Source organism: Hypanus sabinus, assembly GCF_030144855.1.
Source record: "Hypanus sabinus isolate sHypSab1 chromosome 24 unlocalized genomic scaffold, sHypSab1.hap1 SUPER_24_unloc_7, whole genome shotgun sequence".
Classification (NCBI taxonomy): domain Eukaryota; kingdom Metazoa; phylum Chordata; class Chondrichthyes; order Myliobatiformes; family Dasyatidae; genus Hypanus; species Hypanus sabinus.
In genome coordinates, this window is record NW_026778950.1 from 562,959 (window position 1) to 578,157 (window position 15,199).

The following is a 15,199-nucleotide window of genomic DNA, read 5'->3' on the forward strand; positions in this document are numbered from 1 at the left end:
CCGGGGGGGAGTGAGGCTGGGGGCGGAGCGGATCACTCCGCCGGGGGGGGGAGTGAGGCTGTGGGCGAGTGGATCACTCCGCCGGTGGGGGGGGGAGAGGCCGGGGGTGAGCAGATCACTCCACCGGGGGGGCGGGAGGCGTGGGCGAGCGGATCACTCCGCCGGGGGGAGTGAGGCTGGGGGGGGAGCGGATCACTCCGCCGGGGGGGGGGTGATTGAGGCTGGGGGCGAGCGGATCACTCCGCCGGGGGGGGGGGGTGAATGAGGCTGGGGCGAGTGGATCACTCCGCCGGGGGGGGGTGATTGAGGCTGGGGCGAGCGGATCACTCCGCCGGGGGGGGGGTGATTGAGGCTGGGGGCGAGCGGATCACTCCGCCGGGGGGGGGGTGAATGAGGCTGGGGGCGAGTGGATCACTCCGCCGGGGGGGGGTGATTGAGGCTGGGGGCGAGCGGATCACTCCGCCGGGGGGGGGGTGATTGAGGCTGGGGGCGAGCGGATCACTCCGCCGGGGGAGTGAGGCTGGGGCGAGTGGATCACTCCGCCGGGGGGAGTGAGGCTGGGGGCGAACGGATCACTCCGCCGGTGGGGGGGGGGAGAGGCCGGGGGTGAGCAGATCACTCTGCCGGTGGGAGTGAGCGGATCACTCCTCCCCCGGCGGAGTGAGGCTGAGGGCGAGCGATGAAGTTTAATGTGAATAAGTGTGAGATTATCCACTTTGGGAGTAAGAACAGGAAGGCAGATTATTACCTGAACAGTGTAGAGTTAGGGAAGTGAGTAATACAAAGAGATCCAGGGGCCCTTGTTCATCAGTCACTGAAGGTGAATGAGCAAGTGCAGCAGGCAGTGAAGAAGGCTAATGGAATATTGGCCTTTATTACAAAGGGAATTGAGCACAAGAGCAAGGAAATCCTCTTGCATTTGTACAAAGCCCTGGTGAGACCACACCTGGAGTATTGTGTACAGTTTTGGTCTCCAGGGTTAAGGAAGGACATCCTGGCTATAGAGGAAGTGCAGCGTAGATTCACGAGGTTATTTCCTGGGATGTCCGGACTGTCTTAACCAGAGAGGTTAGAGAGACTGGGCTTGTACACGCTGGAATTAAGGAGATTGAGAGGGGATCTGATTGCAACATATAAGATTATTAAGGGATTGGACAAGATAGAGGCAGGAAATATGTTCCAGATGCTGGGAGAGTCCAGTACCAGAGGGCATGGTTTGAGAATAAGGGGTAGGTCATTTAGGACAGAGTTAAGGAAAAACTTCTTCTCCCAGAGAGTTGTGGGGGTCTGGAATGCACTGCCTCGGAAGACGGTGGAGGCCAACTCTCTGGGTGCTTTCAGAAGGAGCTAGATAGGTATCTTATGGATAGGGGAATCAAGGGATATGGGGACAAGGCAGGAACCGGTATTGATAGTAGATGATCAGCCATGATCTCAAAATGGCAGTGCAGGCTCGAAGGGCTGAATGGTATATTTCTGCACCTATTGTCTGTCACCCGCTGGGGTTCACGCCCCTAGACCCATGCATGTCTGTCACCCACAGGGTTCACACCCCCAGACCCAGGCGTGTCTGTCACCCGCTGGGGTTCACACCCCCAGACCCAGGCGTGTCTGTCACCCGCTGGGGTTCACACCCCCAGACCCATGCGTGTCTGTCACCCGCTGGGGTTCACACCCCCAGACCCAGGAGTGTGTCACCTGCTGGGGTTCACGCCCCCAGACCCAGGCGTGTCTGTCACCCGCTGGGGTTCACACCCCCAGACCCAGGCGTGTCTGTCACCCACAGGGGTTCACACCCCCAGACCCAGGCGTGTCTGTCACCCACAGGGGTTCACACCCCCAGACCCAGGCGTGTCTGTCACCCACAGGGGTTCACACCCCCAGACCCAGGCGTGTCTGTCACCCACAGGGGTTCACACCCCCAGACCCAGGCGTGTCTGTCACCCGCTGGGGTTCACACCCCCAGACCCAGGCGTGTCTGTCACCCACAGGGGTTCACATCCCCAGACCCAGGCGTGTCTGTCACCCGCAGGGGTTCACGCCCCCAGACCCAGGTGTCTGTCACCCGCTGGGGTTCACACCCCCAGACCCATGCGTGTCTGTCACCCGCTGGGGTTCACACCCCCAGACCCAGGCGTGTCTGTCACCCGCAGGGGTTCACACCCCCAGACCCAGGCGTCTCTCTCGTCGGCCGGGGTTCTGGCCCCCAGACCCAGGTGTCTGTCACCAGACCTCAGACGATTCCAGATACAACTTAACGCTGCTGATCAGATTGACTGGGCAAGCTTGCAGAGGAATGCATGGCAAATAGAGTGTAATTCCCAGAAGAGGGGAAACACGGCAGACAGGAGTGAGCTGTTGCAATTGGTGAGGAATCTTTCCAATGATTTGGATGAGGAACGGTGGGTTAGGAAATTTGCAGATGAGGTGAAGGTTGGTGGATGGTGTGGAAGGTGGTTGTGGGTTACAATGGGACATTGACAGGATGCAGAGCTGGGCTGAGGAGAGATGAAGGAGGAAGCGAGGAACACTGGGGGGGGGGGGAAGCCCAAACTCCCTCCCTCCACACCAAGTTCTTCAGCCCACGATGGTGTGTCAACCCTTTAACCTGCTCTAAAATCAGTACAACCCTCCCCTCCACATAGCCCTCCATTTTTCTAGCATCCACATGCCTGTAATTGCCTCCTGAGCCCTGATGCATCCAGATCCGATGCTGGTTTACCAGCTGGAAACTGGGTGGAGGAGGGAGAGGAGAGGGACAGGAAAGGATGCACTATGGACAGTGGATCTGTACAGAAGGTCCACATGGACTTTGATGGCACCCTTGATGAGGTTCCACAAGATGGGCTGCTCTGTGAGGTTCCTCCAAGGTCGGTCTAACTCCTGCCCATAACCCTCCATTTTTCTACCATCCATGTGCCCTATCTCAGCGTCTCTTCGATACCCCTAATGTGTCTGCCTCCACCACCACCCCCAGCAGAGTGTTCTACATACCCTCCGTGTAAAATAATCTGACACCCCCACCCATGCTTTTCTCCAATCTCTTTAAGATTTTGCCCCATCGGATTAGCCGCTCCCACCTCACAAAAAAAGTCCCTGGCTGACCACTCACCAAAAACAAAGTTGTCAGGTCGGAAGATCTGCCCGAAGGGCCCCGACCGTACGGAGTCCATCGTGCCCGGCTCCAGATCGACCAGTATGGCCCTGGGTACGTACTTGCCACCTGCAAGAGGAGATGAGGGTCCTCAGAAAGGAGAGCTGGGGCACAGGGTGGGGTGGGGTGGAGGGAGCACAGACGGAGGGAGGTGTACCTGTGGCTTCATTGTAATAGACATTGATCCTTTCCAGCTGCAAGTCACTGTCACCTCTGTAGGTCCCAGTGCAGTCGATGCCATGTTCATCACTGATGACTTCCCAGAACTGTGGGGGGTATAGGGGGAGGAGGAGAGGGGAGGGGTATAGGGGAGGGGGGGTATAGGGGGAGGGGGGGTTATAGGGGGGGGAGGGGGTATAGGGGAGGAGGGGGTATAGGGGAGGAGGGGGTATAGGGGAGGAGGGGGTATAGGGGAGGAGGGGGTATAGGGGAGGAGGGGGAGGGGGAAGAGGAAGAGGGGGTATAGGGGAGGGGGAAGAGGAAGAGGGGGTATAGGGGAGGGGGAGGGGGTATAGGGGAGGGGGAAGAGGAAGAGGGGGTATAGGGGAGGGGGAGGGGTATAGGGAGGGGGAAGAGGGGGTATAGGGAGGGGGAAGAGGGGGTATAGGGGAGGGGGAAGAGGGGGTATAGGGGAGGGGGAAGAGGGGGTATAGGGGAGGGGGAAGAGGGGGTATAGGGGAGGGGTATAGGGGAGGGGTATAGGGGAGGGGTATAGGGGAGGGGGTATAGGGGAGGGGGAAGGGGGTATAGGGGAAGAGGGGGAGAAGAGAAAGAGGTCAGAGACGGGAGGAGCGCGACGTTACTAAAGCAGCCGAATTACCCCCCCACCCCGGGGCGGGTGGGGGAGGGGAACACCCGGGGCCAGCAGACAATGCCCCACCACGGCGGCGAGGCGCCTCCCCACCTTGGCTCCGATCTGGTTGCCGCATTGGCCGGCCTGAAGGTGCACGATCTCCCGCATGGCTTTTCTCCGGACGATAAATCACGAAAGGGCGGCGGCGGCGGTGGAAACGACGATGGCTCCGCGCCCCGGCCGGCTTTATATAGGGGAGCCGCCCGCGCCCGGAACGGCGGCAAGGCCCCCCTCCATTGGCTTCCAGGAACGCTCGTCAAAAGACTCCCGCCCACCATTCTCCAAGTCCATTGGCTAGCTGCAGCAGATCGTCCCTACGATTGGTTAATCCTCTCGCCGGTCAAAGTTGGCCCACCCTCCCAGCCGCCACTCTGATGCCTCAGTGGTCGTCTGGATTTCGTCGGTTATTGGTCATCGGAACCGTCTGTCACTCACTGATTGGTTTGACCATTGGTTTACCTTCGGAGGCTTCCGCGCTTCCTTCCAATTCTCAACAACCATTAGTTACTGAACCCGCCCGTCAGCAAGCACCTCCCTATTCCTTAACCCAGATAGGCCGTCTGCAGGGAAGCCCCCGCCCTTGCTCTCTCCGCCGGAATTCGCTCTCCATTGGCTACACACCCGCCCGTCAGGCAGCTCCCCCCTCCCAATGGTCGGCGCGTCCGCCTATCAGGTAGATACGGCTCTTCTACGCAGGATCCCGTTCATTGGGTAGCTCCCACTGCTTCTTCCCATTGGACACGGTGCGCGTCCGTCAGGCAGGCCCGGTCTCGCTATTGGCCGGCTGGCGCGGAATTATCGCAGGCCCAGCCCACTGCGCAGAAATTGCGCTGCACTGCAAAGCTGCCGCGCCGCCTGATTGGCGTGGCTGGCACCGGGAGCGGACAATGAATCCGCGGCCCATCGGCCCAACCGGCCCCTGCTGACCCAGATCTCGCGTCTCTCAAATGTTGACCACTTCCGCCAGCAGCTCCTTCGATAGACCACCCTAAGATTTACCCCTCCAAGCCTCTCTCTCGCCTGAAATCTGTACCCTTTGGTTCCTGATTGCCCAGCCCGAGGGACGGTAACCGTATCCGTGTCTCTCTGGGGTCTTACAAGGTCACCCCTCATTCTCCTCCAGCCCAGCAGCATCCTCTACACTTCTCTCGCTCAATGGCATTTGAAGCTGCCAGTTTTAAAGAGGGGATGATACCCGCACAGAGGGCATGGGGATCTTATGCCATGGAGGCCGGGTTGGGAACCCTGTCCTAGCCCCACACTGTCCCCCATGTTACCAATCCTGAGCCACGGAAACTACAGGCCCTTCAGCCCATCAAGTGGAGTCCAGTCCAACTGCTCTGCACCTGGACGATAGTCGTCCACGGCACTCCCATCCACGCACCTGTCCAAACTTAAACGTTGAAAGTGAAATCACACACACCACTTGTGCTGGCAGCTTCTCATCATCCTCACCTTTCACCTCTAACCCATGACCTCTGTCCCACCCCACCTCAACGGAAAAAACCTGCTTGCATTTATCCCATCTGTACCCTCATAATTTTGTATACCTCTGTCAATCTCCTCTCAATCTTCTATATTCCAGGGTATAAAAACCTAACCTATTCCATCTTTCCTTATAATTAAGGTTCTCCAGACCCAGCAACATTCTTGTAAATTTTCTCTGTACTCTTTCAACCTTATTTACATCTTTCCTGTAGGTAGGTGACCCAAATGGCACACAATACTCCAAATTACGCCTCACTTACTCCCCCTCCCCCAGCCTTATACAACGACAACATACAGTAACATCCCATCTCCTGTACTCAGTACTTTGATCTATGAAGGCCAAAGCTTTCTCTACAACCCTAGCAACCTGTGACGCCACTTTCAATGAATTTTATCGACCTGTATCCCCAGATCCCTTTGTTCTACCTCACTCCTCAGTGCCCGACCACTCACTGTGTAAGTCCTACCCTCACTGGTCCTACTGAAGTGCAAACCCTCACACTCGTCTGCACTGAATTCCATCTGCCAGTCTCCCAGCCGATCCAGATCCCTCTGCAAGCCATGACATCCTTCCTCACTCTCCACTACACCCACAATCTTGGTGTCATGCACAAATTTGCTGATCCATTGAACCTATTGTTGTGTTGTGAGTGATGGACAGACCTGATGGACAATGGGGTGCAGAGTTAACCATTTCCCCCCCCCCCGAGAACTACGAACTATTGCTGTTGTTATGCTGTTCATGAGAGAGAGATAAAGCCCAGGCAAGAACATCTGCTACAGATAAGAGGGGGAGAGAGACTGTTGATTTACTGTATTATGACTCTTCCTGGATTATTTACCTTCTACTACAAGGACTGCTCGTTAACATTCCTCAGGAGACAGCAGGAGTGGCTGATTTGATAGACACAGTCATTCAGAGTTGATGGATAGCTGAGACCCCGTGAGTGGGGATAAAAGACAGGTCTGGAGAGACACCCTTCAGACACACCAGTGGACACCGACTGAGTGTTGGGAACCCACAGAAAGGTGGGGGTTTCGGAGACCGAACCAGGAGAGCGGTCAGTAAAGCTCACAGTGTTACAGCAGGGCCGGTGGGGACTTGTGTGTGTGTCCACTCATGCCAGAGTGATGAGTCCACCACAGAAGAACGGTCTAGCTGAAGACCAGAGGGGTCATAACTGAATGGCCACAACGATACGACGGATTAAGAAAGCCACAAAAGGTTTGCCTGCCGCAACTGTTGCTGTTACATCTCACTCGCTCTCTCTCTCTCTCGCTTGCTCTCTCTCTCCAACGATTTCAATACAACAACCATAACTACTTCAGCATTTAATAACTGAACTCTATACTTTCCTATGATAATTCATTTACCCCTAGACATCGATAGAGCTTGTTTATTATTGATTATTATTATTCCTACACTTTTAGATTTATTACTGCTAACTTGTTTTATATGTATTTTGCATTTTTGATATTGTATTGTGTAGTTTACTAATAAACACCTTTAGTTTGGTACCACCAGACTCCAACAGATTCTTCTTCCACTGCTGGTCAGACACCCAGTTACAGGGTACATAACAAATTGGGGGCTTGTCCGGGATTTGATTACCAAATTGGGGGGGGGGCCAGTGAATCAGGATAAAAGTCCCTTATCTGATCTGGTTGTGTGGATAACCAGACGGGAAGCCAGCAGAGATGGAAATAGACAAATTTTTAAAAGACCCGACTTCGGGGGCATTAAAGGATGCCAGGAAGGCAGAATTGGTGAGTGTTGCAAAATGATTAAATCTCTAGGCAGTGAAATCATCGATGAGCGAGTTGGATAAACAGAGAGCAATAGCTGTGCATTACGTATCCGAGGGTGTGTTCACATCTGATGTATTGGACCTGTTCCCTGAGAAAAAAACAGTCGAGGGCGAGCTTGAGATACAGATAGAAAGATTAAGGTTGGTTGCAGAGAAGGAGCATGAGCTCCAGATAAATGAGATAGAAGCTGCGAGGCAGAGAGAAGAAGCTGATAGGCAGAGGGAGGACAGAGAGAAAGAGAGGCAGTTTGCGCTTGTATTGATGCGGTTGAAGGCATCGCAGGGAAGAGACCGGGCAGCAAACCCAAATGAGGGGTTCAAGATTGGTCAGGAGATCCAGTTAGTACCTCCATTGGAGGAGATGGATGTTGATAGGTTCTTCCTTAATTTTGAGAAAGTGGCTGTGAATCAGAACTGGCCTAAGGTGAAATGGGCTGTTCTGTTACACAGTGTACTTAGGGGGAAGGCTCAACAAGCATATTCGGCATTGTCTATGGATGAGTGTAAGGATTACGAGGAAGTAACAAGGGCTGTATTGAGGATTTACGAGTTGGTGCTAGAGGCATTCCGGCAGAAGTTCCGGAACTTGAGAAATCCGTGGAACCACATGTATTTAGAGTTTACCCGTGAGGTGCAAATGAATTGTTAGCGTTGGTCCGCCTCAAAAGGCGTCGTTGGAGATTATGATAAACTATTACAGTTAATACTGATGGAGCAATTTAAAAGTTGTATCCCTGAGAGTATGAAGACGTATTTGGATGAGAAGGAGTCAGAGACTCTGTCTGCGAGTGCCAAATTAGCAGATGAGTATGTCTTAACCCACAAAACAAAGTTTTCCCTAAATAAGTGCTACCAGAGAGGCAGTAGGGACGGTAGAGAAAGCCCACCGGCTAAGGCAGAGAATAAGCCGGGAGCTCGTGGAAAAGGTAAGGAGGAGGAAAAGCAGGCTTGCAGGAAGTTTCCCAACTTTACGTGTTATAATTGTGGGAAAGCTGGTCATATCGCATCTAAGTGCTTTGCTCCGAAGAAGGAGACAGGAAAAGGGAAAACGGCAGTCCCGAATGGTTGCATTGAGTCGGTCAACAGATCGATGGGGAAGGCAAAGGTAGACAGAGCACAAGAGGGGCATGGGAAGTTTATCTCGGAAGGGACGGTGTCTGTGAAGGAAGGAGAAATCCCAGTTCCAGTGCGGATCTGGAGGGACACTGGGGCTGGACAGTCACTGATTTTAAGGAAGGTGTTAGACTTCAGTCCTGAGTCTGAGACGGGGGAGGTTGTGTGAAGAGGTGTCGGGAAAGGGACCGAGGTCGTACCTTTGCATAGGATGTGTCTGAAATGTGACCTGGTATCTGGACCAGTCGAAATAGGGGTGCGGTCGGAACTACCGATGGACGGCGTTGACGTCCTACTTGGTAACGATCTGGCCGGTGGTGACGTGTATTCAGCAGTGAAGCTGACAAGTAAGCCAGTAAACGCCCATAGATTCCAAGATTTATCCCGCAAGCGCAATCACTCGCAGCCTGTCTAGAAAGGCGGCTGAGAAAGGAGACAGTTTAAATGAGTCCAGTATTGATTTAGCAGAGACGTTTTTACCAGCCCTGTACCAAGAGGGGTTAGAGGATGGTAAAACGGAGGATAGTGGAGCTAAGGAAAGTAAGGGAGACTAAGCAGATCTAGTGTTGTCAAGGAACGAAATTTCGAACCTTGCTCACAGGATACCCCTAGGTGGACACTTAGGAGGCACAGAGTAAAGATGAGAAACAGATGAGGCAGTTAGAAGGTCCAGGGATGGAAACGGATGATCTACCTTGTTTGACAGAGCTGTTTTCAGTTGAAGAATTTAAGAGTGTTCCTGATGATATAAGGGCATGATGAAAAGATGAAAAGGATGCCGCTACCTTGGGGGAATCTGCTGGTTGTTTTAACCCGCAAGGTTGAGTTTACTCCGAAGGGGAGTTGCCCAGAGAGTAACTGGGAGGATCAGGGGAACTTAGAATTTGAAAAGGGGCCTGGTATTGAAAGCCTAGGAGAGGCAGATGTCCCGTTTGCTTGTGTTCAGGATGTGAAGGATGTGGAGTCACAGGGTACTGAACCTAGTGTTGAAGCTCAGGGAAAGTCTGACGTATCTGATTTAGTTGAAAAGGAATGCAATCCTTTTGGGTCAGATGGTTCAGTGAAGAAAGGGTTAACCGTGGCACCTGGAGAAAGTGAGAATTCTCAATCACTTGTGTTAAAAGTTAGTAATGAGACGAAAGTTGGTGATGTGAATATTATTGAAGGGAAAGGGAAAAGTATTGTTCCTAAACTTTTGAATAAAAGAAAGTTTAAAGTCAAGTTTGGTGTCAGAACTGTTGACAAAAGTGAAGGGACCGTTAACCAAACAATGGCTTGTTAACAAGGTGCTTGCGAATCAATTACAGTTTGTTTTGGAATTTAAGGATAAACAACTTGGTGATGTTGTTCAAGGATGTGAGTTGGAGAGGCAGAATTTAAAGTGTTGTTTTGACCAAGAGGGATCACCTGCAGATGTTAAACGAGAAACTAACAGAATTAAAGATCCTGAAGATAAAATTAATGACCTGCTTAAAATTAATGAGTGGTGTGGATGTTCAGCAACTGGGCTTAGTTTGGAAAACATTGGTGATAAGATAGCTCCTGTGAAAGAAGTCTGTGAAGGCCTGTTCCAAGCTGGTGAGCAAGCTAACCACGTGAGAGCAAATGCAGGATCTGGTTTTGCGGGAATTTGATTTTTTTTGAACAAAGCATGTGAATAATAAAGACAACATCATGGAAGATTGAATGTTAAGTTTAAAAATAAAATAGAGATTAGTAATTGCACAAACTTCTGTAATGTACCACAGTATAATCACACATGTATTGGTTCACACTTTGTAATATACACCTAAGCTAAGAACACAATCCCTGGGTATTTTTGGCTAACATGAAAAATAAAAATAGGAGGTTATTAAGTTGTTACAGGAATTCGATATTAAAATGCAACATGTAAAGGGGAGTGACAATGTAGTTGCTGATTGTTTATCCAGATGTTAATTTGAAAGTGTATCTATTATTCTTGTAGTTAAGACCACATCTGTATTTTGTTAAACTCTGTAATTCAGTAATATGTTTTATTAGTTAATTTTCACCCTGGCGGATGTCATGAGTGATGGACAGACCTGATGGACAATGGGGTGCAGAGTTAACCATCCCCCCCCCCCCCCCCCGAGAACTGTTGTTATGCTGTTCATGAGAGAGAGATAAAGCCCAGGCAAGAACATTTGCTACAGATAAGAGAGGGAGAGAGACTGCTGATTTACTGTATTATGACTCTTCCTGGATTATTTACCTTCTACTACAAGGACTTTACTTTGCTCGTTAACATTCCTCAGGAGACAGCAGGAGTGGCCTGATTTGATAGACACAGTCATTCAGAGTTGATGGATAGCTGAGACCCCGTGAGTGGGGATAAAAGACAGGTCTGGAGAGACACCCTTCAGACACACCAGTGGACACCGACTGAGTGTTGGGAACCCACAGAAAGGTGGGGGTTTTGGAGACCGAATCAGGAGATCGGTCAGTAAAGCTCACAGTGTTAAAGCAGGGCCGGTGAGGACTTGTGTGTGTGTCCACTCATGCCAGAGTGACGAGTCCACCACAGAAGAACGGTCTAGCTGAAGACCAGAGGGGTCATAACTGAATGGCCACAACGACACGACGGATTAAGAAAGCCACGAAAAGGTTTGCCTGCCGCAGCAGTTACTGTTACATCTCAGTCGCTCTCTCTCTCTAACTATTTCAATACAACAACCATAACTACTTCAGCATTTATGAGCTGAACTCTATACTTTTCTATGACAATCGATAGAGCTTGTTTATTATTGATTATTATTATTCCTACACTTTTAGGTTTATTACTGCTAACTTGTTTTATATGTATATTTGCATTTTTGATATTGTATTGTGTAGTTTACTAATAAACACCTTTAGTTTGGTACCACCAGACTCCAACGGATTCTTCTTTCTCTGCTGGTCAGACACACAGTTACGGGGTACGTAGCAGTGGGCAGAACTACACCCACAATCTTGGTGTCATGCACAAATTTGCTGATCCATTGAACCACATTATCCCTATTGTTGATAGAGATGACAAACAACAACGGGCCCAGCACTGATCCCTGAGACGCATCGCTGGTCACTGGCCTCCAGTCAGAGAGGCAACCCTCTCCTACCACTCTCTGGCTTCTCCCACAAAGCCACATTTATTACCTCATCCTGAATGCCGAGGAACTGAATATTCTTAACCAGCCTGCCAGGCAAGGCCTGGTCAAGTGTCTTACTGAAGTCCATGTAGACAACACCCACTTTCCGGGTAACCTCCTTGAAAAACTCTGTAAGACTGACACATAAGGCAATGCTGATTATCCTTAATCAGCCCCCGTGAATCCAAACACTCGTACAGTATATCCGCTCTCTTAGAACACCTTCCAATAACTTTCTCACAACTGATGTCAGACTTCCCGGCCTATAATTTCATGGTCTGTGTTTAGAGCTGTTTTTTAAACAGCAGAACAACATTGTCTATCCTCCGATCCTCCGGAGCCTCCCCTGTCACTAAGGAAGATTTAAATATCTCTGCCGGGGGTCCGGCAATTACTGCACTTGCCTCCCACAGGGTCCGAAGGAACCCCTTGTCAGGCCCTGGGAATCTACCCACTATAATTTGCCTCCTCCTGTGCAACCTATGAAATTGTTGCCATTTTCCCTCATTTCTGTGGACTCCTGAGTGAATACAGATGCAAAAGTCTATTTCGGTTGTCCCCTCAGACTCAAACCAGAGAAACCCTGCAGATGCTGAAAACCCGATCCACACCCACAAAATGCTGGCGGGTCAGGCAGCATCTGTGGAAACGAGTACAGTCGATGTTTCGGGCCGAAACCCTTCGGCAGGACTGGAGAGAAAAGCTGAGGAGCAGATTTTAAAAGATGGGGGAGGGGAGAGGGAAACACCAGGTGAAATAGTCACCAGGTAACTTCCCAGATCTTTACCTCATCCCTCCTCCTCCAGGCTTCGCCGATCACCTCCAAACACCGACTGTACTCTTTCCCAGGGATGCTCCAGCATTTTGTGTGTGTTGCCAAGGTCTCCCCCAACTCTTTTGGCTCCATGCAAGGATTCCCATTCTGATCTTGCAATTTCATACTCTCAAATATACTCTTTATTTTGCACAAATAAAAGCTTTGTACTCATAAAATGTGTTGGTGTTGGTTGAGGCGTTTGTCTAGTGAGCTGAAGGTCGCTGGTTTGAGCCCTGGCTGAGGCTGCGTGGGATTCTCCATTTTGTAGCTTATGGAGTAAGTCACATTTCTGGCAGCTCTCTCTCTCTCTCTTTTAATATATTTTATATCCCACTAACAGATCCCTTTAGTTTTGATGATTTATTACTTCTGCGGAAGGATTTATTATTTCTACTGAAGGACGGCCGAAAAAAGTCGAGAAGCGGCAAGATTTTCCCCGAAACGCAGCAAACGGAACAAACCAAGAAAACAGAGGAAACTGTTACACTAGCGGGAATATTCTCTTCAATATTTCAACGTGAAATCGGAATTCGGATCGCTTAACATTAAAATTGATAGGCTGACCGGTTCAAAGGGGAAGCTTGAAAAAGCTATTTCTACGACTCAAGACTCTCTGGAAAACTTGGACTCTCAACCTCAAACACTTCAGCAGACTACAACCCGAATCGAGAGTGAGCATGATCTATTCAAGCAAGCTATTAAAGATCAATGAATGAAGATATCTTCGATGGAAAAGAAAATCAATGAAATTACCTCGGAACTATCTAAAACGAAGAAAAGAATGGTTGATTTTGATAGTGGAGGGCGTCGGCGGAATCTGCGTATTCTGGGACTGCCTGAAAATACTGAAGCTGGCGATCTGTTAAAATTCTTTTCAGATATGTTGTAGAAACATAGAAAATAGGTGCAGGAGTAGGCCATTCAGCCCTTCGAGCCTGCACTGCCATTCAGTATGATCATGGCTGATCATCCAACTCAGAACCCTGTACCTGCTTTCTCTCCATACCCCCGATCCCTTTAGCCACAAGGGCCATTTCTAACTTCCTCTTAAATATAGCCAATGAACCGGCCTCAACTGTTTCCTGTGGCAGAGAATTCCACAGATTCCCCACTCTCTGTGTGAAGAAGTTTCTCCTCCTCTCGGTCCTAAAAGGCTTCCCCTTTATCCTTAAACTGTGACCCCTCGTTCTGGACTTCCCCAACATCGGAAACAATCTGCCTGCATCTAGCCTGTCCAATCCCTTTAGAATTTTATACGTTTCAATAAGATCCCCCCTTAATCTTCTAAATTCCAGTGAGTATAAGCCTAGTCGATCCAGTCTTTCTTCATATGAAAGTCCTGCCATCCCAGGAATCAATCTGGTGAACCTTCTCTGTACTCCCAAGAATGTCTTGGGAGAATGTCCCAAGAATGTCTTTCCTCAGATTAGGGGACCAAAACTGCACACAATACTCTAGGTGCGGTCTCACCAAGGCCTTGTACAACTGCAGTAGAACCTCCCCGCTCCTGTACTCAAATCCTTTTGCTATGAATGCCAACATACCATTTGCCTTTTTCACTGCCTGCTATACCTGCATGCCCACTTTCAATGACTGGTGTACAATGACACCCAGGTCTCGTTGCATCTCCCCTTTTCCTAATCAGCCACCATTCAGATAATAATCTGTTTTCCTGTTCTTGCAACCAAAGTGGATAACCTCACATTTATCCACATTAAATTGCATCTGCCATGAATTTGCCCACTCACCTAACCTATCCAAGTTACTCTGCATTCTCTTAGCATCCTCCTCACAGCTAACACCGCCGCCCAGCTTCGTGTCATCCGCAAACTTGGAGATGCCGCATTTAATTCCCTCGTCTAAATAGAACACAGCATGTTACAGGCCATTCGGCCCACAATGTTGTGCCAACCCTCAAACCCTGCCTCCCATATAAACCCCCCACCTTAAATTCCTTCATATACCTGTCTAGTAGTCTCTTAAACTTCACTAGTGTATCTGCCTCCACCACTGACTCAGGCAGTGCATTCCATGCACCAACCACTCTGAGTGAAAAACCTTCCTCTAATATCCCCCTTGAACTTTCCTCCCCTTACCTTAAAGCCATGTCCTCTTGTACTGAGCAGTGGTGCCCTGGGGAAGAGGCGCTGGCTGTCCACTCTGTCTATTCCTCTTAAATCATTAATATATATTGTAAACAACTGGGGTCCCAGCACTGAGCCTTGCGGTACCCCACTAGTCACTGCCTGCCATTCTGAAAAGATCCCGTTTACTCCCACTCTTTGCTTCCTGTCTGCCAACCAATTCTCTATCCACATCAATACCATACCCCCAATACCGTGTGCTTTAAGTTTGCACACTAATCTCCTGTGTGGGACCTTGTCAAAAGCCTTTTGAAAATCTAAATATACCACATCGATTGGCTCTCCCCTATCCACTCTACTAGTTACATCTTCAAAAAATTCTATAAGATTTGTCAGACTTGATTTTCCTTTCACAAATCCATGCTGACTTTGTCCGATGATTTCACCTCTTTCCAAATGTACTGTTATCACATCTTTGATAACCAACTCTAGCATTTTCCCCACCACCGATGTCAGACTAAACGGTCTATAATTCCCCGGTTTCTCTCTCCCTCCTTTTTTAAGAAGCGGGGTTACATTAGCCACCCTCCAATCCTCAAGAACTAATCCAGAATACAAGGAGTTTTGAAAAATTATCACTAATGCATCCACTATTTCTTGGGCTACTTCCTTAAGCACTCTGGAATGCAGACCATCTGGCCCTGGGGATTTATCTGCCTTTAATCCCTTCAATTTA

At 49.9% G+C, this 15,199-nt stretch overlaps 1 protein-coding gene across 2 annotated transcripts in view; it reads right to left on the reverse strand.

Moving 5' to 3' along the window:
• LOC132385534 (tubulin beta chain-like) overlaps positions 1–4,213 on the reverse strand; it is an 11,174-nt gene extending 6,961 nt beyond the window's left edge. The window contains exons 1-3 of one of the 2 annotated variants that reach the window (XM_059957664.1): positions 4,059–4,213; positions 3,312–3,420; positions 3,113–3,223 (exon numbers count right to left, since the gene is read on the reverse strand). In XM_059957664.1, coding sequence (XP_059813647.1) covers positions 3,113–3,223; positions 3,312–3,420; positions 4,059–4,115 — 277 coding nt within the window. In that variant the 5' untranslated portion in view covers positions 4,116–4,213. The remainder of the gene's footprint in view (positions 1–3,112; positions 3,224–3,311; positions 3,421–4,058) is intronic. The other variant, XM_059957665.1, reaches the window with a different exon arrangement.
• Between the last annotated feature and the right edge of the window lie 10,986 nt (positions 4,214–15,199).